Source organism: Rhincodon typus, chromosome 32 (genome assembly GCF_021869965.1).
Source record: "Rhincodon typus isolate 14 chromosome 32, sRhiTyp1.1, whole genome shotgun sequence".
Classification (NCBI taxonomy): Eukaryota; Metazoa; Chordata; class Chondrichthyes; order Orectolobiformes; family Rhincodontidae; genus Rhincodon; species Rhincodon typus.
In genome coordinates, this window is record NC_063363.1 from 4,238,011 (window position 1) to 4,263,239 (window position 25,229).

The window sequence follows — 25,229 nt, forward strand, 5'->3', positions numbered from 1 at the left end:
ACTAGGAACTGAAAAGAAGGAACAAAGTAGGTCAGACAGAAACTCAGTTCAACTTTGCATTTCATAGTGTTAAAACAAGCTGGCATTTCTTTGATGCAGAAAATTGACTCACAACTGTATAAAGGCTAAATTAGAGACATACCTGTATATAATCCACCAAATTCCCAATAGCTTTGAAGGCTGTATACATTACTTCTCTTTTTCCTCCTCGCTTCTGCATGATGCAAACAAAATGTTTGTTCCTGATTAGTGACTCCACATCTAATCTCTCTGGATTTCCAATGCATGCCTCCCCATAAAACAAATTGACAGGGTCTCTGTACGGTCGCTTGTTGTTATCCTCCTCTTTATTCTGAATAATTCTATTAAAGTTTCTTGAGTGATAGTTGCCCTCCCACACATACGTCCCAACATCTTCCTTGCAGAAAACCTCCTTGAACATGTCCATCATGTATTGGTCTTCTTTTGAGTTCCCATCAATAACCATGATGATTCTCAGCTCGTGACTTGGATACTCAATGTTCTTCACAGAGTTAAGGCATTGTGTCAAGTACAAAGGGTCTTCCTGATAAGCAGGTATGATTATGGCTACCGACTTGGCTCTACTGTGATGCAAGACATTATCTTTTGTTGTGCTGCACTCGAACAGAGCAAAGACTGTTTGAAGGAAGAGATGGATACCAATCAGGGAGCCATACACTCCCAGTGAAATGAGTTTATAACCATTTAAGAGGAGCTGGAATCCTGCCAGATATGCCCACGACATACCTAGAAATAACAGCAGAGCAAAGACCGTGGTACAAGTTCTATGACTTACTGAAACCAGAGTATCTTTGTTAACCATGGCTGGAAAAGATCAAAGTTGGCCAAGTCTCAGTTGACTGTAGAATGAAAGAGACACAAAACCAAAAACTTTGTCAACATGCATTTGTATGCTGATTCTATTTCTCTTATACTACCCATTCCATTATTGTTGATTATTGTTGTTACTATTATTATTATTCTAGTCTTGTGGCAATGTTTAAATTCTGTATTACCAAGCATTCTACATACGACTTAAATTAATACCTTAATATAGAAAAATCTCAAAACTCGGAACAGAACTGTAAGTTAGAAAGAACCCTGAATCAGAAAATGAGCAGTGACCATAAAGCCCAGTCAGTGATTTGTACTGAAGAGGTTGTTAAAACCAAAGAAGTGAGTGGAGAGGCATGAGGGGTGAGGAGAGAGAAGTCCAGAGTATGGGATTTAGACAACTAATGGCAGAATCTGTAATATGTTAGGATGAAGATAAACACAGAATAGGAATTTTAAGTTGAATCATTGGGCAACAGGAAATTGATATGGATCAGAGAGGGTAGAGGCGATAGAAACATACATGAAGACAAGGCAAGGATTAAGGATGGATAATAAGTACACTAGAGGGTCAGAAAATAAACTAATGGTTTCAATATACTCTCTACAACTGTATAAATAAGACTGTCCCTGAGTGTTAGTCCCCATCCTTGCTGCAGAACATGATTACCAATCATCTTAACTATTCCGTCATTGGACACAGACCTTGCTCCACCAGGACTGTTTGGTAGTCGGCGTGCAATGGCCATTCCATATTAGACAAACCTTCTCAGAGGCATCATTTTCTCCTTCAAATGTAATTTAGTACCTGGATTATCATGACCCTCATGGACAACCCCAGCAGTGAAATACTTGAATGTTGCACGGCAGTCACAACCTGGAAACTCTGGTGCTACGATATTGATGTCACTGCTCAGAGTGAAACATTGTGGGCAGGAGAAGGTCAGTTCAAAGAACAAGATGGCAGATACATTTGAGGAAGAATGTCAATTCCATGAGGTTCAGTTTATGATGAAAAAAAAACAGTTGACCATCTTACCGAGCATCCCTGGTGGGAAAACAAGTGCCTCATCAATCTTTATCTCACCCTAACCTGGAAGCTGTGCACCTCAGTTTTCAGGGCATACATCCCAACCTTTGAAACACCAGATAGGACCAAAGAGGAATTGTACTCCCACCGTGATCAGTTGTTTTCCCTGTCCCAAAGGGAGATGAGGTGATTTGGTGATTTCAATGCCAGAGTTGGGAAGAACGCAAACTTCTGGAAATGTGTGATTGGCAAGAAAGGTGTAGAGATGGTAAACACTAACGGAATGCTTCTTCTGACAAATTGTCTAGAGTGTGGCCTGATCAAAATGAAGATTCTATTTCATCAAAGACAAATTCAAGACCCCATGGAAACACCCTTGCTCCAGACATTGGCATCCGCTTGTCTACATCATTGTCCAAGTGAGGTACCACAAGATATTCACGTTACCCATGCCATGATAAAAGCTGACAGTTGCTAGACTGACCATCACCTTATCCAAGCCTAGTCTAAAAACAGCACCTGCAGCAAAATCACTGCTGCAGGAAATTCAAAATGCAATGTTGATGTACTCAAGGACTCTGTGAAGAAAGATCTACTGAGTCGATATCTTACAGTCAACCCGACAACACTCAACAAATGGGAACAACCAAACGTTCACAGCACCAGGTCTGCCTTAAATTTGTCATAAACAGCACATACAAAGAGACTATAGGTTTCTCTAACAGGAAACATCAAGACCAAATTCACAAGGTGGATTGGGAGATCCAGGAGCTGCAGAGCTCGAAGGAAAGAAAGCAGGTCTATACAGAAAATTAAAGCTATGGTCAAACAAAAAACCTGTGACCTAAAGAACAGTTGGTGGACAGAAAGAGTGCAGGAAATTCAGCAACTTGCTGACCTCCATGATGTGCATAGATTCTTCAGTACAGTCAAGATCATCTACAGACCAACCACCAAAAAAAACCATTCTGAGAACTAAGGATGGAGTTATGCTCACCAAGGACAGAGAGACAGTTTGCGCTCATTTGAAGGAGCACTTTGAGGATCTCCTCAACCAAACTTAGTCCTTGATGAGGGTGCCCTACACCACATCCCACAGTGTGCCATCGATCACCATCTGAGCATAATACTAGCCTGGCACAAGTTGAGAGCGAACATCAGTAGTGGGGAAAATTCTCAAATCCATTATCAAGGTCTTTATAGTGAAGCATTTAGAAAGCAGTGGCAGGATCAGACAGTCAGCTTTGATTTGTGAAGAGGAAATCGTGCTCGACAAATCTGTTGGAATTCTATGAAGATCTAACTAGTAAAGTTGACAAGGGAAAGCCAGTCGATGTGGTATGTTTGGACTTTCAGAAAGCTTTTGACAAAGTCCTGCATAAGAGATAATTATGCAAGATTAAAGCGCATGGGATTGGGGGAAGTGTATTGAGATGGATAGAAAACTAGTTGGCAGAGAGGAAACAAAGAGTGAGAATTAATGGTTCCTTTTCAAATTAGCAGGCAGTAACTAGTGGGATGCCGCAGGGATTGGTACTGGTACCCCAGCTGTTCACAATATATATTAATGATATGGATGAGGAAACAAAATGTAACATCTCAAGATGATACCAAATTGGATGGGAGGGTGAACTATAGCGAGGATGCAGAGATCCTTCAGCATGATCTGGACAGATTGGGTGAGTGGGCAAATCAATGGCAGATGCAGTATAATTTGGATAAATGTGAGGTTATTCACTTTGGAAGCAAAAACAAGAAGACAGATTACTACCTGAATGGCCGTAAATTGGGAGAGGGGAGTGTGCAGTGGGACCTGGGTGTCTTTGTGCATCAGTTGCTGACAGTAAGCGTGCAGATGCAGCAGGCAGTAGAGAAGGCAAATGGTATGTTTGCCTTCATTGCGAGAGGTTTTGAGTACAGGGGTAGGGATGTGTTGTTACAGTTATACAAGGCCTTGGTGAGGCCACACCTAGAATATTGTGTACGGTTTGGTCTCCTTTTCTGAGGAAGATGCTTTTGCTCTCGAGGAAGTGCAGCGAAGGTTTACCAGGCTGATTCCAGGGATGGCGGGTCTGATGTGTGAGGAGAGATTGGCTAAGTTAGCATTGTTTTCACTGGAGTTCAGATGAATGAGGGAGGATCTTGTAGAGACTTATAAAATTCTAATAGGACTAGACAGGGTAGTTACAGAGAGGATGTTCCCGATGGTGGGTATGTCCAGAACCCGGGGTCACAGTCCGAGGATTCGGGATAGACCATTTAGGACAGAGATGAGGAGACATTTCTTTACCCAAGTAGTGGTGAGCCTGTGGAATTCATTGCCACTGGAAGTAGTTGATGCCAAAACATTGAATGTATTCAAGAGGTGGCTGGATATAGCACTTGGGGTGAATGGGATCAAAGGTTATGGGGAGAAAGAAAGAGTAGGCTATTGAGTTGGACGATCAGCTATGGTCATGATGAATGACGGAGCAGGTTCAAAGGGCCGAATGGCCTCCTCCTGATCCTATGTTCTATGTTCCTATTTTTAAGTGCCAGCGCTGATAGAATCTCCACTGAAATGCTGAAGTATGGCAGAAAACCTCTCTCAGTATGAATACACAACTTACTTCCCTCATCTAGAAGGTGGAGAGCATGACACTGTAACTTTAACAAACTTGAATAAAGGAAGTAAGCCTAATGGAGCTAACAACAGAGACACCTCACAGTTGACCAAGGAAATTGATTGAAATAATCGTTCTCAGTCATGTTCTGCCAGTGGCTTCCATCAGAGTCAAATTGTGAATTCTGTCTATCAAGATGAACAGTGGACATGATTTTTACAGTAACACAAGTCCAACAAAATGCAGAAAGCAGCAGCAACACATGGCCTTCTTTGACCTCACATAGACCTTCATCAGATGGGGGAGAGATTTCTGAAGCATTCTTGTCAAATTCAGCTGTCCACAAAAATGTGACACTATGTTCGCCTGCCACACAACAATATGTAAGCTATGATCCTCATCAACGAATCTACCACTGATCCAACCTGTGGGCAAAGTGGGTCAAGCTAGGTTGTCATCACATCACTACTCTTCTCCATCTTCCTAATCACAATACTTCACCCAATATCCATGAAGCCTACTACTGGAATGGAGCTTCATTACTGGGTGAGGGAGAAACTTTTCAACCCTAACCCTGACCCCGACCCCACCTCCCAGTGCAGGAGCAAGGCCACTCCACTGTTTGTCATCATATTACAATATGACTGCACACTCAGAGGCTGAGCTCTAAGCCATTGTCCATGCATTCACAGAGCCATATGAGAGATTGAGGCTTAGGCTAAGCATCTGTAAAACAAAGTTCCTCTTCCAGCCTGCTCCTGCTATGCAACATGGGGAGGCAATGGCACTGTGATATTGTCGCTGGATTGGTTATCCAGGCTAATCCAAACAAAGAACTGCAGATGCTGAAAATCTGAAACAAAAACAGAAATTGTGAGAGAAACTCAGCAGATCCATACAGGACATCGGTGAAGCCACTTTTAGAATACTGCATTCAGTTGTGGTCTCCCTACTGTAGGTATCTTGTTGTTAAATTTGAAGGCGTTCAGAAAGGATTTACGAGGATGTTACCAGGATTAAAGTGTTTGAGCTTTTGGGAGAAGCTGAAAAGGCTGGGGCTCTTTTCCCTGGAGCATTAGAGGCTGAGGGGTTACCTAATAGAGGTTTATAAAATCATGAGGAGTATGAATAGGGTGAATAGCCATGGTCTTTTTCTTAGGGTAGGGTAGGGTTTAAGGTGAGAGGAGAAAGATTTAAAAGGGACCTAAGGGGCAACTTTTTCACACAGAAGGTGGTGCATGTATGGAATGAGCTGCCAGAGAAAGTGGTGGAGGCAGGTACAATTACAATATTTAAAAGACATCTGGATGGGTACATGAATAGGAAGGGTTTACAGGTATATGGGCAAATGCTGGCAAATGGTTGACCGAAGGGTCTGTTTCCATGCTGAATATCTATGACTCTATGATTGTCTGGCAGCAGCTGTAAAGAGAAAGCAGCATTAATGTTTCAAGTCCAGGGACACTTCTTCAGAATTCATAGTAGTTAGCAAAAAGTTGGATAAATGGTGACAACAGGAGGTCAGGGGAACGGAATAAGTTGATGGGTAGAGACGGAGCCCAGAGGGAGAGAAAGAAAGTTAAGGAAAGGGATTGATAATGGTATGCCAGGGAAGGAGAAAAGCTGATAATGGGGGCAATGAGTGGGTGAAAATGGGTTGGCTGTGCTGAAAGCAACTCATGCCATGGCAGGACCTTGGGTGTGGGGATGGGTAAAGGACATGGAAGGAAGAATTCAGGCTCTAAAATTATTGAACTTGATGCTGAGTCCTGATTCTGCAGGGTCCCCGAGCAGTAAATAAGATGCTGTTCTTCCAGCTTGCGCTGAGCTTTGCTGGAGAACTGCAGTAATTACTGCTCGGCCTGCTGTGTTCATCCAGCTCTGCACCTTGTTGTCTGAGACAGTAATGTTGTCCACGGAACATGGTGTTGTGTTGAACTGGTCGGCAACTGCAATCTTGTGTTGAAGTGACGTATCCAGGCTAATGTTTTGGGGATATGGGTTGGACAGATGAAATTTTAATTTAAAGAACTAGCCTATTGATAACCATGAAATCAATTGTTGTAAATACCTTTCTGATTCACTAATAAATATAAGTAAAATAATGCAGGTGTTGGAACTCTGGGATAAAAATAAAGTGCTGAAAAAGCTCAGCAGTATTTGTGGAGAGAGAAACAGAGTTAACGTTTGGAGTCCAGTATGTCTCCTCTTCAGAATTGAAAGGAGCTGCTGGAAAATGATGTGAACCTTGGCAATATTTAGACAAGAAGCACACCCAAAATTTCCGACCTCTTTTCAGTTGTAATGTTGGGAGAGACACCGCAAGAGATTAAACATTTTAAAAGGGTCAATTCTCTAATCTTAACAGAATAAATCGGTGACCATCAAAAAAAAGTTGCACTTAACTAAATGAGATATGGCAAAACATTAATGTTACTTTTTAAAAAGGACTGACGGTTTTGATGATATTTACCTGCAGTGATTGCTCTCTGACACAGTGACAGTTAGATGCGCGTGCACGCGCCCGAATCTCGCTCCTGATTGAATCAAGCCGCAGACGCGCGCTCTGCTGGCGACGGGAGTGTGCGTGCGAGGAAGGGTCAGCTCCAACTTTTAATCGGTGAAAATTGTCGGTATGAAAACATAGTGGAGAATACCTAAAGCCCTCATCCATGTTTAAAACGAGTATTTTTCCAGACTTTGATAATGTGTTATGTGGCCGCAGTATAAACCATTATCTTGAGCTTTCAGGAAACGGAAGGGCAGCCGAGGCTAAACTCAACCCTCACTGAAGTGATCCTAAATGTACTTTCCAACAAACATGACTACCGAATGATCTCCATTGGGAACCTTGGTTAATTATCTACTTCCCTCCTTGACAAAGGGACCAGGACTCCTGTTGCGTATGCTTTACCACGTAGTCACCAGTCGAGATTTATTGATGCCAAATATGTGAAGCTAAATCAGATGTGGCTCAGTGTTTAGCACTCTTTCTCTAGTCATAATATCATGGCGTCCCACTATAGAGACCATATAATCCAGGCTGAGAGAGTGTTGTGCGGTTGTAGTTGTTGACCTTTACATGCAAGATTAAACCTAGGCCCTATCTATCTTCTAAGGTAGATGTAAAAGATTGTATGGCATGTTTAAGGATAGCAGTGGAATTCTTGACAGTGTCTTTCACCAAAATTTATTTCTTATTAATATGACTACATAGTTGTATATCAGAGAATGGTTACAGTAGAGATCTTTCAGCCTGTTCTGTCCATGCTAGCTGTCTGCAATTGCAATTCATTTAGTTCCATTCCTACCCTTTCCCCCATAGCCTTGAAAATTTCTTTTCAGATAAGCATCAAATTCTCCTGTCATTTTATTATTAACTTTAAATTTAGTTCATTGCTGTTGATTGGAGCTAGCTATGGACAAATTGACTGCCATGTTTTTTGCATTGTAACCCTTATCATATTTCAAAAGTACCTCAGTACATGATTTGATTGCTAGTTGGTGATCTTCTGAGATTGCGCACTGTAAGTCTTTCTCTTTTGGTATAATCCTTCTTAGTTGATGAGGAAAAGAGTCTTGAACTTGCAGCAATAAATGTGTTAAGTATTGTCCCAAAGCTGAATGTATTGTAACAATCTATAGTAAAAGTTTCATACATGTTAACGCACTTTAACGTTGTATGAAGATTAACAGTGGCAGACAGATAATTTACTTCTTTAAATTGTCTCCATCACCATCAGCGTCAACACTGGATCTATTCCCAGCAGTAATTCATTATGGTGTCACCCAGCTCACAGACTTCTTTCCTCACACAACTCAGGTTTGCAAGTAAATAATTCATAACTCCCCTGTTAACTGTTTTTCAAGAGCTTGGTACGAAATTTTCTGACAACGTTAGAAAAGGCCGGGGCTCTTTATACGTTAGATTCGAATGAAATTCCAGCAATATCTCTGACTTTCTCCCCCATTTATTAAATCCTTAATGGAGCAGTGACTCACAATAATTACACACTCACTAAACCAAGTAAACAATTGAAATGACCTGAAAATATATTCCAAATAAATGGTGATATTTAGTGCTAATAAAACATTTATTTGGCAACATAATTTACACAGTAGGAAGCAGTAAATAATTGTCGAGGCAGTCATTTGTAACAAAAAAATTGCACATTCTTGAAAACACATTTCTGAATACATAAAAATGGAACAATAATTTAAATACATAAAGCGTTTGTTAGAAGAACAAGAGACTTGACATTTGAATTGAGGTGTGCCTGTTAGAGCTACAAACAAATTACCACACAATGACATGCCAAAAACTAGCTTTCCGCCCACCCCCTGCCATATAATCATGAAAGCGCCAGGCTTTTTTTTAATAGTGTGTATATTTAATTTAATATATTCTTCCTTAATTTATTTATAGTCTGCTTATGTATAGTCTACAAACAGGAGAAAAGAAGGGACTACAAGATCCAAGACACAACCAGGGTCAAGTCACTGTCAAGACTCACAACTCTGACACAAAACTAATGTGGAAAATATATACTGTTAGGTTTACATTGTTAAAGAAGAAATACAATCTAATGCTTGATTGATGTCAACTGAACACATTTCTGCTGGAAATGTTGTTTTACAAGGTTTAAAATTTATTTGTAAGCCAATTTTAATTTGTTTCTTTCACTCTAGTTTATTCAACCTCTCAATTTTTGACCAAACGTAAGGTGTGAGTTGGCCTTGACAGCTGTACTAGAGCTCAACTGAAGGACCTATCTCCAAAACAAGGCTCAATATGAGACAATCTTTGGAAATTTTATTTTACAAAAGGTGCAAACTTTTCCTTTAACTTGTTCTCCTGACAACCAAGAAGTCAGGTTGGTGAACCCTCACCAAGCTGTAGACAATGTCAATTTACAATAATTGGTAAGGCTTATTCTCTTCCTTTAGTGACAGAGTTGGGATTGGATTCCAACAGGCACATCCCATGTCCCATTCTTACATGGTACCAAGTGTCATTGTAGCAACGGGAAAGGCTGATCAACCCTTGGAATTTGGTTGGGAATTAGTGTGGTGTTTGACTGGCCTTTGACATAACCCATTTTCAAAGCAAAAAAGGAGGTGGAGTTCATCTTGAACTTGATTGTGCCAGAGATAAAGATGTTTAGTTAAGTAGATTTAAACACCATTTATTCTGATAAGCTTGAATTGGATAATTTCTGTTTAACAAAACCAAGCTCTAATCATTCAAAACAGTCTTTTCTGCAGAAAGTATTAATATCAGAATAATCCTGCTGACACAGAGCTGGTACATCATTGTAGGGCTCAGCAAAAATATGACAAGAATACAAGCCTAGATTGCAGACAATAGCAATGCAAGTGATTACAGTCACTTAGATGGTAGATGCACACACCACAATGCTCTAAAACAGAATGCATGAGAACACAATATGGGAGTTTTAGAATGGAGAGGAATTGAAAAGGAAATATAAAACAGGTTAGATAAACCGTGGGTGTAAAAGTTGCACAAAGGTGAACAGACTAACGACATATCCCCACAGAAATGAAATAGTTGTCACAATCTTTGAGTGAGCTACAGTGTAAATACATCATTTTTTTCCTAAAAATGAGACTATTTAAGTTTCTAGTTATAGGCATAATGAAGAGTTAACAGGAGATCAGTTTGTGTCAAGCAATATTTAGTTAGATATAAACCAAGGGCCCATAATGCAGTACAACACAAATATTAAAGATAAAAGAAGAATAAATAAAATCAGGAAGCTGTGGTTAGTTGACCCCAAGCATGAACTTTAAAGACCTGGAGATTACAGGAAGAAAGGAAGACTGATATCATTGTAATATGACTTCAAATATGTTATTAATGAACATAATCAGAGAGGAATTGCGGAGAAAACAGATGTATAGGTTTTCTAGCTGAAAACTAGGGTGTCCAAATCCTCCTCAATCTAACCAGCAAGAATATAGGATCACAGAGTCGTACCGCACAAAAACAGACCCTTTGGTCCAGGCTGAACATAATCCCAAACTAAACTAGTCCCACCTGCCTGGTCTGGCCCATATCCCTCCAAACCTTTCCAATTCGTGTACTTATCTAAGTGTCTTTTAAATGTTGTAACTGTGCCTGCATCCACCACTTCCTCAGGAAGTTCATTCCACATAGGAACCACCCTCTGTGTAAAAAATTTGCCCCTCATGTCTTTCTTAAATCTCTTTCCTGTCTTGTATGGATTGTTCATTTTAAAATTTTTACTGTAACCAACGACTAAAAGCACTGTTTTCTTTGTACAGACAACATATATTTTAAATAACAATGATGAACATTCCTTTTTTATACTTACCACACAATCTCCATTGAATTACAGTCCTTTTAGCAGAAGGTCAATCATTGTTCCTAACTTTGAATGGGAGACTGTCTCCAGGTGCTTTCCTCAGTTTCATAGCATTTTTCTCTCTTACTACATGGAACCTCTGCAGTCTCTGTTATTTGTTTAATTTATTTTAGAGATGCCTGCAACCTGATCTCAAAATGGCTTCCTCTACCCATTTCCACGTGGCAACATGAAACACTTTATGCAATGCTTTTTCATCTTGAAAGTAACTGGATAGTTTATATCACAACTGTTTACAATCTGATAGCTACAATTTGAGACTCTGTCTACTTATTGCAAACTCAGTGACTGCTGCCTTTGTTTCCAGGTGCAAATAACTTGTTCCTTCTTAGTAAAGCAATCTCAGCTTTCCTTTGATCTCTAATAGTCAAACCTTGCAGACTTAACGTCAGAAAAACTTCAGAACAGGTCTTATGACTCCCTTCATTCACCGTCAATTTAAATTTGATAAATTTATAAACTTCACAATTGTAACAATATTTTGATTGAATTAATAAATCTATCACTTTTGCTACTTCTGTTCTACACTTCAGCTGTATGGTATTGGTTAAACATGTTTGATTCCAAAAAGGCAACCACATTTCTTGTAATGACTTCCACTTCTGACTGGCATGGCTATCGCTGTCTACTTTAATCAGTTGAATATTCATCCTCCAATGCATTTTAAGCTATGCACTTGAGGATAGAAATGAATTTTGTTCACCAACGTTAAATTGTATTTTTAATCTTCTCCAGCCTAATACACTAACTCGACACCCTCTGTTCTTCTGAATTAGATTCGTTAGGTATTCCCTCCTCAATTTCTTCATCAACACCAAAGTTTTCAGTGGCCATACCCGACGTTCCAGAACTCACTGACTATACATCTTTATCACAAAAAACAGAAATTGCTGGAGAAACTCATCAGGTTTGGCAGCATCTGTGTGGAGAAAACAGAGTTAACATTTCAAGTCCAGTGGCCCTTCTTCAGAATACACAACATGTTAACTCTGTTTTTTCTCCACACATGTTGCCAGAACTGCTGCGTTTCTCCAGCAATATCTATCTTTGTTCAGATTTCCAGCTTCCAGAGTTCTTTGTTTTTATTTTAGTCAGAAATTCTTTATGACTGGTTAAGAGGCCATGTTCAATTATACAGAACAAATTGTTCACAGTCATGAACAGACATCCTTTGGAATGTCGTGCCCTTTAGTTGATTCTCCCTCCTGCTGATGAATGCCCCCAACAAGCCAATATTTTGTAATGCTCAACAGCAGATTATTTATAAGAGGACCCACTCTCTCACTCGTGGAAAACCCTGAAGGTGAAACTGAACTTGGGTGAGGAGAAAAAAATTGTTGGCACCATATTTTCCACGAGTTACTTACCCTCTACAATGTTTGTTTTCATTAAAACAAATGGAACTGGATAGCAAACCACATGCATAACTGGCAGGAAAAGCCATACTGTTGATTTTGTGATTCATCCAAGCTAAATTTCACCCGCCTTACAATCTTTTCACAAAACATCAAGCATTTTTTTGATATTTCTACTTTCCTTTAAATGCAAAGTGAATGTTGATAAATAGCGTCTATCTAAGGAAAAAAAATGTTTAGTTGCCTGGACTTGGCTGTTTTTGTACAATGAATTGTTAAGGGATATTGGAGTCTATTTATCACTTTGTACAGAGCGTACAAAGAAAAATTTTTCTCCACCTTCATTGTTAGAAGTGTCTTGACCGAGACAGGACAAAGTTACAGATGGTGTCAAGTATTACGTGCAAGATTCTGGATGGAAATTTTGGGAAAAGCTAAACTATGAAGATTGTCAGAAACTCCTGCATCTACATGTCTGCCTTTAGGATATAGCTGTACGATTAACATGGAAAATTAATCCAATTTTTTTTAATCTAAACAGACTGGTTTCATAATGCAGATACATTGCTATGTTTAACATTGTTAGTAAGCTTGGGAATGTCCAGATCATCACTGCTTGCTAGACAACAGTGCTCCTTTAAATATACAGGACATTAACAGTGAGGGAGCAGAGTCATTAATTTCTGGCATTAATGTAACTGAAATTTCTTTCAACAACAACTTGCATTTATATAGCATCTTTAACATAGTAAACTGCCCCAAGGCATTTCACAGACATATCAACAACGCAAAATATTGCCGCTTTTGGAAAAGTGAAATAAAAACAGAAACGGTTGGAAATCCTCACCAGGTTTAGCAAAACATGTGGAGAAACAGAGTTAATGTTTCAGGTGAATTAACTGGAGACTGCAAGGCCTGGTGAATATTTCCAGCATTTTATGTTTTTATTTCTGTTAGCCAGAGGCTGCAGAGAGAGAAAGAGAGGATACCAGCTCACAACATGTTGCTGAGAATGCTAAGTGTGAAACTGCTGACAAACACAAAAACAGCTTGTGAACTGAGAATAGCCTAGGTCTGGGAGCTGGCCTGAGCCAGTCGGAACCACTTGGTACCAACCAAGTTCTTCAAAAAGTAAGAAAGATGAGGTAATGCAAAAGCCTTATTTAGACAAGAAGCAATGAGGTAATACTAGCTAAGTGTCTGGGCCAGGGCCAATAAGGTAAAGGCATGCAATAAGTGAACCAGCTTGAGCCAACGGAAAGAAGATAGCATGACTTGAGAGAGATAAGAGAAAGAATAAAAAGAAGACCCTCAGGGCATACAGCCATCAAAAACTCCAGGAACCAACCATCGCAGAAGCAGACCCTATGTCAAGGACATGTTGACGACATTGAGTGCAGCGCCTGGCCAGCGTCAGCCCTCGTCAGCAGCAGCAGGTATCCTGATCGGGTATTAGCTTTTATATTCTGTGACTACTTGGGGAGTGTCAGAGGACACTAGTGGGTGTATAAGTAGGTCCTAGTTCAGTTTGTGGGAAAACATATAAGGTCTAGTTCTGTGATAAAAACATTTAAGCAACACATGTCTTGTTTAATACAATAGTCAAGTAATTTGTGAGGTTACAAGAAACGACTCTTCTGCTCTCTGTACAAGCCGATAACCAGAACTGATGTTCTCTGATGTTGCTGCCGACAACAATTTCGTTATCAAGCAAAATTTGACACTTGAGCCACCTAAGGAGATATTGGAGCTGATGACCAAAAGTTTGGTCAAATATGTAGATTACAAGTATCATTTTAAAGGAGGCATACATATCATGAAGGCAGTTCCAGAGGCTAAGTCCTTATTCATCGGAAAGCACAACTACCAATGAATTAAAATAAGGGATAGTAGCTTGGCCAAAATTGGAGAAGTGAAAATATCTCAGAGGGTTTTTGGGACTAGAGGTCATTGGAGAGATAATGGATCTGGAGAAAATGGGAAAAAGGCTGAAATGTTTTTTTTAAATCTCAAGGTGTTGCTTAAGCGGGAGCCAGTGTAATTCATCCAGCAGAGCAGTGAGAGAGACTTGGTAGGAGTTAAGACACAGTTAACAGAGTTTTGATGACCTCAAGTGTATGAAGTGTAGAATTTTGTAGGCTGACCAGCAATGCATTAAAATGGTCAAATTCTAGAGATAGTAAAGACATGGATGAGGGTTTCACAACAGATATGCCGATACAGTTGTGGAGTTGGGAAATGTTACAATGGTAGAAGGTGGGTAGTTTTAGTGATCGTGTGGTTGTGTTTGGAAGTTCACCAAAGCTTCTAGCTATCGATCTATTGCTGGGTTATAATTGTAGCTATCCACCCATATCTTCCCCTCATCCATTGTGTTCATGCACGAGTTTTACCAGTATATGTCAACAAATTATTCAACTTCTTCTGCATCACAATGACCTCAGTCTTGAATAGGATCCCTAACAAATTTAATATTCTCAACAGCCAAGGTTAGCTACTCATCCCCACTCTAGCCCAATTAACATCAGATATCTCAAAACAAATCAAATTAACAAACCTGGAATTTCCATGATCTACGTGAAGCAAGCAACTTATTGGACAATATTTAACAAACTATTGAAGGAGAAGCATTTAGAATTTCTGAAATCAACTGTTCCATATTCTACTTGTCCCTTTCTGAATCTTCAGTCCCTCAGCCACAACCATACCTCTCCCACACATGTAGCTCTTTAAACTTTAAGCAGACAGGCTTTATTGAAAGAATTTCAAATGCAAACTGACACAGATAAAGGATACCACAGCCCTGTACAGGCGCACATCCCAAAAGCCTAGAGCCACCGGAACAAAACAGAAGGATCACTCAATATTCACAGAACATGGTCCCAAACTCTCCATCCCAGGGAATTGTGATCAACTGCTTAAAATCATATTTTAACCACTTGCTTGAGAGTGAAAACCAAGCAGAAATACATTACACAACTTCAAAAGAATCAATCAAGTTTTGTTTTTGGTTTAACTATCTCCTTAGAGAATTTAATGTGAAGGGACTTCCAGCACACAGTTCATGCAAAATAATGGCCAACAGTTTAATATTCTTCTTGCAGCTGAATTGATTATGCAAACTCTAAACACCAACAGACTGTGATGATTGAATATCACCTCACAAATCATAGAATCATAGGATGTCTACAGTGTGGAAGCAGGCCATTTGGCTAATTGAGTCCACGCTATCCCTCCAAAGAGCATCCCACCCCTTTAACTATCCTTGTAACCCTGCATTTCCCATGGTTAATCTACCCAGCCTGCACATCTCTGGGCACTAAGGGCAATTTAGCATTGTCAATCTACCTAAGTTGCACATTTTGGACTGTGGGAGGAAACTGGAGCACCTGGAGGAAACCCACGCAGACACGGGGAGAATGTGCAAACTCCAGACAGACAGTCGCCCAAGGCTAGAATTGAACTAGGTCCTTGGTGCTATGAGGCATCAGTGCAAATAGCAGTATCATGTTCCCAAATTATCCAAATATCCACACACAACAGCTTAATTTTTCACAAGATTTTTCACCAAATAAACATCCAGTTTTGGTTTGAGAATCAAAGAAGTTGTCCAGAGATTTCAAAGAGGTAACCATTTCTCTCTAGTTCCCCCATACCCATAAAACAAAAAAAAAAATCACATTTGCTATTTTTAACCCTTTCAGTGCTACTTAAGAAACTCACAGAACAATTTTCTATGTGAGGACTTAGGCAGTATCTAAAATAAAAATCACAAGGGGATACTTTTATCATTCTCCCCCCAGGTGATGTCATGTTAGCATTTGAACACCCAGTGTGAAACTTATCTTTCTCTTCATCCCATTTAAACAATTTGGATGGAAATTCAGCTGTTTCTATAATGGAGATGACAGAGGACTGCTTTGCAACACCCACCACAAATTACTAAAGACTAAAATTACCTTCCCCTTTCAGATGAGGAACAAATCAGGCTGGAAATCTCTACCCTGAGGAAAATAAAGCTATTCATCAGAAATTGAAATTAGTCAGAAAAAGTCAATGAAACATATTATAAGGCTCTCAGCTATGACATACCTTCCTTAAAATTATGCACGTGAAGCATAGTGCAAGATAGATGAATGTGTTCACATTGAAGAGTTCTGCTTAATGAAGAGAGGATCAAGCCTACATTTAAGTAGTGGAATAAGGAATTAACTATGAAGGGGACTTAGATGGGGACTCAGATGCATGACTCCATATTTTCAAGGCTTACTTTAGTCATACTTCACCCGTAATATGTGATCTCAGTTAGAACATTTGGACTGATTCCCGATCCTGCACTCCCAGTACAGAATCCTGCTTGCACAGAACACCAATGGTAGAATCAAGGCTATCAGTGTTGTAGCTAGTCTGTAAACCACATTTCATTTGAGAGTAGGCTCCCTGTTCCAAATCCAGAATTAAAAATTCTCTGCTGACAGAATGCATCTCTGATTAAATTTCATATGATTATGTTTCCAGGACAATCATTAAGGCAGATTCCTCAAACAATACATGCAATAAAGAGGATCTCTTCTTAATTGTAATCTAGTAACTAAGGGTGAAAGTTCACTATATTTTAAGTATCTGATTGTGGACTTTATTTCAGTAATATCTCATGAGCCATTCCTTTGGCTTTAATTCACAAAATACCTTGTTGTTTGGCTTCAGTTAAATCAGCAAAGAAGAGAAAAAAAAAAGTCACTTGACTGGCCCATGAATCAGAAATAAGTAAAATCCCATGAATTCATGTGTAAGAAGCAGGGATCCTAGTCATCTTTGCTCTAATGAAATGCATTAAATCATCCATTGTTGCCTGTGAAGCTAAGTGTATAGAATCCTATGCCCCAGTTATTACTCCTGTACATTACAGGTTCCAGTGAAACTGTGTCACAAACCTTTCAAAATATATTATAGACCTACAGCAACCAAAAGATCCCTCAACTACATTTGAATTTTAAAATATTCACTAAAGTTCCATTCAAACCAGGCCTCAGAATTTTATCATGTCCTTACCTAAATATATTTGGCACCAACGTAATATAAATCATTCATAATCTAATTAGATGAATGAAAAACATTCCTGTCAAAACACAAAAGTATTGTACAGGCGTATAAGACAACTAATTAATTAAAACTACAGGGCATCAGATGGGAGTTGAATCATATATTATACTGATTGTGGCAGTGGAATGAACCTGCTCGTACAGTATGTGGAAAGGAGATGATGTAGTTAGTGGAAGCACATGCTATTAATGGCTCTATCTTCCAGTTATGGATGGGCTTCTCTTCCTCAGTTTCAGTCCTGGTGTAAAATTTCCCTCCAGCTAAAACTGTGATTGGGACCATGTGTGAGTGGTAGTATGGGAGGATCTACCAGTTGCCATATACCCGCATCTTCTAACTCTTCACAGGCGCAGAAACCCAAATACGGGATCTGTGGGAAGGAAACAAAACACAAAATCATAAAATGATGCAGCACATGAAGAGGCCATTCAGCCCATCAAATCTGTACTGGCTCTTCAAAAGAGCTACTCAATTCCACTTCCCTAAGAATTATTTGACCCAAAAAGTCTGTAATCTGAATCCCACCTTCATTTCACATTCCTGCTCCAGAAACACATCTTTTAAACCCAATTCTACAGTGATTGGATGCATTTCCCCGATTGCTTACAATTCTATAAAAATAAAATGACATTTGCACTTTGGGTGAAAAGCTTCTAGCTGACATCTTATTTCTACAATGTGATTCACTCTTAACTATCCTCTGAAATTCCTAGAGTTCAAGGACAACTAGGAATGGGCAATAAATGCTGCCTTGCCAGAGATACACATATTCCATGCAAGAATAAAAAATACGTTTTGTTAGTAGTATCAAACAACACGTAGGGAATACATTCTGTCTGTTATGCCTGTGCCAATTATTTTAAAGAGCTACTCATTCCTGTTCTCTCTCCTCAAAACATCGCAAATTTTTTTTCAAACATATATTGTGCCCAATTCTTGCTCGCCGAGCCAGTGTGTTTGATTGCAGGCTCTTCACCACCCTGCTAGGTAACATCATCACTGTGCCTCCGGTGAAGCGTTGGTGTTCTGTCCCACTTGTTATTTATATGCCTCAGTTTGCTCGGGTGGTTGGCATCACTTCCGGTTCTGTTTTTCAATGGCTTATAAATCAGGTCCAGTTCAATGTGTTTGTTGATGGAGTTCTGATTGGAATGCCAGGCCTCCAGGAATTTCCTGGCATGTCTCTGTTTGGCTTGTGCTATTATGGATATGTTGTCCCAGTCGAATTTGTGCCCTTCTTTGTCTGTGCATATTGAGACCAGTGAGGACTGCCTGTGTCTCTTGGTGGCTAGTTGGTGTTCGTGTATCCTTATTGTCAGGTTTCTTCTAGTTTGGCCTATATAATGTTTCTCACAGTCATCGCATGGTATTTTGTATATTATATTAGTTTTATTAGTTGCGGGTATGTGATCCTTTACATTCTTAAGTAGCTGTCACAGGGTGGTTGTTGGTTTGTGGGCTACCCTGATACCTAGGGGTCTAAGTAGTCTTGTGGTCATCTCTGATATGTCTCTGATGTACTGTAGGGTGACTAATGTATCTAGCCATGTTGTGTCTTCTTGTTGTGGTCTATCGCGGAGGTAACGCTGGATTGTGCTTTCTATCCATTCCTTATAAAAACTCATTATCTCGTTCTCTACTATTCTGGTGTCTTTGATGATATTGAAAAATTCTTGGGAGGAGTGGGTAGTGTTGTCTACTAAGAATTTAAGTTTCTGTTGTAGTTCTTTGGCAAGTCTGCATGTTGGCATACCTGGTAGTGAGACAACATGTCTAAGAGGGACCCCTAGCTTGTGTACCTTAGGGAGTCCACAGAAGAGGGGTGTTGTTGGAGCCCTCTGGCTTCATCTTCTGGCAGTCTGTCTTGCTGATAACTCCTTCAGGGTTGTAATCCTAATTGTAATCCCTAATTATGGTGTCAGGTCTATCGCCATCTGTTGGTAGGTGTCGGTATCTGCTCATAGTGTGATGTATAAAACATAAACCACCTATCAACAATCCACTGGCACAAAGAACAGCTGCACAGAATGGCCACAGACTGCAAAGGGTTATGAAGAATTATGCCCACAACCACCTCCACAAATATGAACGGGAAATTGCACGCCAAAAAACTTTGCACTCCAGTGCAACCGACCAAGAATAGACAGCCACACTGGAACAAGACATCACCATACAACAACAAAGGACCAAAACAAAGAAAAGATTTGCCCTACAAGAAAAACTATCCATACTCACCCACAACAATGACACGGACAATACAGAAACATGGATTAAGAACATCTCAGACTGACCACTTATAGACACTGAGAAGACCATCCTAGTACGCAGACTGAATTATAACTTCAGAGACACCAAAAAACTGACTTCCTGGCTACACTGGAATCGACACTAAAGAACAACGGACTCACAGAGAAAATACAACAGGCCATGAGACAGGCGATAATCCCAACATTTAGCAGAAAAGGTAAGAGAAGAGAAGAAAGCCCTGGAAAGACTCAAGAAAGACAAAAACATCATAATCTTACCAGCAGACAAAGGATGCATGACAATAATCCTTAGTAGAGCCCAATACATCGAAAAAGCTAACGCACTACTAGCAGATACTGACGCCTAACAACAGATGGCAATAGACCCAACAGCACAGTTAGAGAACCAGAAGAAATTACACAACTCAGGAGATATCAGCAAGACAAACTACCAGAAAATGAAGCCAGAGGGTCCCAACGACACCCGCTTCTATGGACTCCCTAAGGTACACAAGCCATGGGTCCCCCTTAGACCTATTGTCTCACTACCAGGTACACCAACATATAGACTAGCCAAAGCACTATAACAGAAACTGAAATACTTAGTAGACAACACTACCCACTCCGTCCACTCCTCCCAAGAATTCCTCAACATCGTCAAGGACACCAGAATAGAAGAGGACGAGATAATGATATCCCTCAATGTAACAGCACTACTTACATCCATAAACATCAACCTAGCCAAAGAGACAATTGCCACACTGCTGGATGAATCAGGAAGGCAGACACCCCACAACACCGACAGCATCAACAAGGACAGCACCCTAAAACTGCTGGATCTGCGCCTCCAGACTAGCATATACAGAAAGACCACCCATATGGACCAGATACTTAACTACACCAGCAACCATCCCAACACCCATAAACAGAGCTGCATCAGGACATTATTCAAATGAGCCACAACACACTGCAGCAACCCAGAATTGCACAAAGCAGAAAAGGAACACTTATACAGAGTTTTTAAAAGGAATGGATACCCAGAAAGCACAATTCGCTGTTACTTCCGTGACAGACCACAACAAGAAGACACAACATGGCTAGACACATTAGTCACCCTACCGTACATCAGAGACATATCAGAGATGATCTCAAGACTACTTAGATGCCTAGGTATCAGGGTAGCCCACAAACCAACAACCACCCTGTGACAGCTACTGACGAACGAACCCACAACCAATAAAACTAACATAATATACAAAATACCATGCCTTGACTGTGAGAAACATTACACAGGCCAAACTGGAAGAAACCTGACAATAAGGATACATGAACACCAGCTCGCCGCCAAGAGACACGACCAATTCTCACCGGTCTCAATACACACAGACAAAGAAGGACACGAATTCAACTAGGACAACACATACATAATAGCACGAGCCAACCAGAGACATGCCAGGAATTCCTGGAGACCTGGCATTCCAACCAGAACTCCATCAATAAACACATTGAACTGGACCCAATATACAAATCACTGAAAAACAGACTGAAGTAATACCAACCATCCCAGCAAACTGAGGCATATAAATAATAAGCGGGACAGAACACCAACGCTTCACTGGGGGCTCACCGACAATGTTACCTAACAGTGTGATGGAACATCTGCAGTCCAACGCATCGGCTTGGCAAGGAAGTCTACAACCTCATCCACAACCCGAGCTACAAATCTTCTTAAAAGCTTTGTGCCCAATTCACCTGTGGAAGTTGCTATTGAATCCACTCTCATCAGCCTTTCAGGCATGAAATGCCAGTTCTTGACCAGTTGTAACAATTTTTTAAAAATCTCTTTTGCTTCTCTATAATTCTACATCCAATGCAAAATTTCACCAAATAGTTTGTCATCGTCTCTTCTCATTGTTCATTCACACTTGCATCAATTCACATTACACAAATTAATATAAAATTGTACTAAATTAGCTGGAATATAAATTACAACAGAAAACTTAATGCTGGGAAATCAGCTGTGATTTATGAACTTCCTTTTGATTATTTGTAAGACAAGTTAAGGTACAGCACTACGGTCTCATAGCACCAGGGACCTTGGTTTGATCTCACCCCTTGTTGACTGTTTGTGTGGAGTTTGCACATTTTCCCATGTCGGCACGGATTTTGTCTGAGTGTTCCGGTTTCCTCCCATAGTCCAAAAATATGCAGGTTATACGGATTTGCCATGGTAAATTGCCCATGGTGTTCAGGGATGTGCAAGTTAGGTGGATCAGCCATGGGAAATGCAGGGCTATGGGGATGGGGTAGGTCTGGGTGGAATGCTCTTTGGTGGGTTGGTGCAGACTCAATGGGTTGAATGGCCTGCTTCTGCACTGTAGGGATTTTATGAGTCTGTGAACTGATTAGGAAAGGCCCAATCATGTTTCCCCTTCTGAGAACTCTATTACTATAGTCAACTGTGATTTCAAACTGTTCCTTCCCCCTTTGCAAAAACTGCCTCTATTACCCTACTGAATGATTACTATGCCAGATAATTCCAGTTACCACTTTGTACGGAAGCCGTACACTTTGAAATTTCCTTTCTTCTCATGTAATCAGTATTAAGTCTGCCTTTCTGCTGCCCAGAGACCCCTTTGAACTCATGAAATGGCTTCAGTGTTCCCATTTGTCAGTCACTCCTTCAACATTTACCTAAGTGTAGGTGGGTTGCCTCCAGGCCCAATGCTTTTAACCTGTTCAGAGTTGGCCAGCTGCCCCTTTCCAGCTGTCCTATTCGGCCAGTGAAGCCAAAACAAGTCATGGCAGTTGAAACAAGCAAAGCCTTAGACAGAAAATATCTGATATTCCTCCTGCCTCCTCCCCTTCCATCCCCAACGCTGCTACCCAACTTCACCCAATGAATACTCACTCCTAGTTAACATTAACACCCCTCACCACCTCCACATAGGCATGCTTAGGAACAAAGATTCAGAACATACAAGAACCATATCTGTTAATGCAATGTTGAGATTTTCTATGTGTCAGGCACCTAGCTGAGCAAAGAAGTATAAGATGTGAAAATAATTACTTCCTTTGCTTCGTTGCAGGAGGTCTGACCTGACCTGACCGTTGCAGAGATTAATTGAAATTTAAAAGAAGTAAGTCCTGAAAGCAGAGTATTGCTCTGTTTCAAAGTTTCAATTTTCAACAACGTGCGTGACTGTGGGTGAAAAACAGTCACTTCACTTCTAACTGTTTTCAGAGCCATCAAATGATTGGGAACAAATTAGGACCAAGACAATGACAAAAACTTTCACTGTCATAAACTGGTTAGGATTTGGAATGTGGTACCCGAGAGTATAGTGGAGTGAAGTTCAGTTGAGGCATTTAAGGGGACATTGGATCATTATCTACAAAGGAAGAATGTGCAGGGTTATGGGGAGATTATTGGAAGTGGCTTTAGGTAAATTGCTTCTTCAGAGAGCTAGCACACATACGGCAGACACAATGGCCTCTGTCTATTTTTAACCATTCTACGGCCACAGTTGAAAATATATTTCCCATTCCCACACCACAGAATACACAACACACTGACCTTTCGAACGACTTGAACAAAGTCCTTGGAATTGCGTGCAGAAAGACCCTGGAGCTGCCGAGTGCAAGCCTCAAGAGAGGAGGCATGAGCTACAATCAGGACACAGTTACCTGAAAGACAAACGCAAGGCAACAATCATTTCAGTTCAGAATTCAGCATGAGGAAGATAACTTGCATTCTTCCACTGTGGTGCCTTTTACAACCTTAGATGTCCCAAGTTGTTTTACAATAGATAAAGTGCTTTTAAAGTGTGACTGTTGTTGTAATGCAAGAAGCATGGCAGCCATTTATACACAGCAACCCCCCACAAACAGCAATGTTATAATGAGTAGATATCCTTATCAAATGGGTTCAAATGAAAAAGGACTTCCTGGTAGAAAAGCTTCCTTAGAGAAGCCAAAGCAAGTCAAGAGCACAAAAAAAATCATCTCATAATGATTTAAGAAATAGGAGCACAGAACTAGATTAGAGAGGGTATGTGGTGGAATCAGAAAGGGTATCTAAGTGCATTTGGACAAGATGGGCCAAATGGCCCCATTCCTTGCTGTATCATTTCTATGGTTCCAAGATACCCCTTGAGCCTGTTCCATCATTCAATCAGCATTCAATATTTTCTAATCAGCCTATTCAAAGATGTCATGACACACTTCTGCAGTAGATGGGACTTGAACCCAGGCATCCTGGCTCAGAGGTAGGGGCACTGCCACTGCACTGCAAAAGCCCTAATCAGCATTATCAGTATTAGCATTAAGTATGACACTTGGCAGTTGATTTTCAAACAAGATCTCACACATAGCACTATAAGGACCAGTCAAATCTTGCAGTTACCTTTGACTTTACATTCTGCCAGGATATCTCTCATCACCTGGCAACTCCTGCTAATGTAAGTCTCGTATGATTCTGAAATCCCCAGTTTGCTCGCAGGAAAATGTGGCCTGCAATGCACAAAAACACAATTATAATATACCCAATGACTGCACATCCAAAGCTCTTGCGGGGAAATAAGTTTAAATATTAACAAGACATTTCTCCTCATCTCAATCTTCCCCGACAGTCACATGGAATCCAAATGTGGTTAGACACAATACAAACCATAGATTGGAAACTTTAACCTCAAGTATCTCCCACTGATAGTGGTTCAGACTCTAAGTGTCCTGGCATGTAAACATAAACCAAATAACCTCCTCCTGTGCTGTGTCATTCTCTGGTTTTTCGACATACCCACATAGTTCTCAAAGGGCTTAAGTACTTCCCATAAAATGATACATGAGCAAATAATTTGACCCATTCAAAGGGGAAGTGTCTCATTTAAACATTAGTGTTTGGTGAGCACTTCCGGTGCCAATTCCCACCTGTAGGTTGTATCAGTTCCCAGATTTGCTGCTGCAAGCTCCTCTGTTGACATCCATGCTGGCAAGGTATTTCCAGAGACCCACTTAGTCCACTCGAACAGCCCAGGTTCCACCCGAAGTTTTATCTGGTTTTCCTGCTGAAGTCCTGTGAATAAATTGAAAATACAATGACACAGGACAAGGAATGATGAAGTGTTGTTTGTCAGACTGGAGCAGGAATCAAAATCAACTGAAAGTTCAGAGATATGCTTATTGATTAAACAGAGGTATAGTATATTAAAATACCCTTGGTACATTAAAATAAAACAAAGAACTGCGGATGCTGGAGACCTGAAACAAAAACAGAAAGTCCTGGAGAAATTGAAGCAGGTCTGGCAGCATCTGTAGAGAGAAACACAGTTCACATTGCAAGTCCAGTAATAACCCTTCATCAGAACTTCTGGACTTGAAACATTAACTCAGCTTTTCTCTCTAGGCAATTCCCTTAGTTTTCTATTAAAGGAGCCACTTCTTACAAGGATACATAAACCATGGGCTTGCAACTGTAAAACTTTATCAACATTATTTCTGAAGGTAATGAATCTTCCTGGGGTACAGTTCCTCACATACACCAGTTTCCGCAGGGGGACAGTTCCACACACACACTGACTCTCCCTGGGGTACAGTTCCATACACACATCAACCCTCCCTGGGGTACAGTT

General features: G+C 40.4%; 2 protein-coding genes across 2 annotated transcripts in view; one reads left to right on the forward strand and one right to left on the reverse strand.

Annotated features, from left to right (window-relative positions):
* The window catches only part of LOC109919114 (coatomer subunit delta), a 315,806-nt gene that overhangs the window by 37,354 nt on the left and 253,223 nt on the right, over positions 1-25,229 (forward strand). The gene's annotated exons all lie outside the window — the stretch shown is intronic.
* Positions 15,644-25,229, reverse strand: part of LOC109927058 (ubiquitin-associated and SH3 domain-containing protein B) — a 52,954-nt gene continuing 43,368 nt past the window's right edge. Inside the window, exons 11-14 of the mRNA XM_048615592.1 lie at positions 24,529-24,673; positions 24,005-24,111; positions 23,177-23,286; positions 15,644-17,723 (exon numbers count right to left, since the gene is read on the reverse strand). Of these exons, the coding sequence (XP_048471549.1) occupies positions 17,586-17,723; positions 23,177-23,286; positions 24,005-24,111; positions 24,529-24,673 (500 nt within the window). The 3' untranslated portion in view covers positions 15,644-17,585. The remainder of the gene's footprint in view (positions 17,724-23,176; positions 23,287-24,004; positions 24,112-24,528; positions 24,674-25,229) is intronic.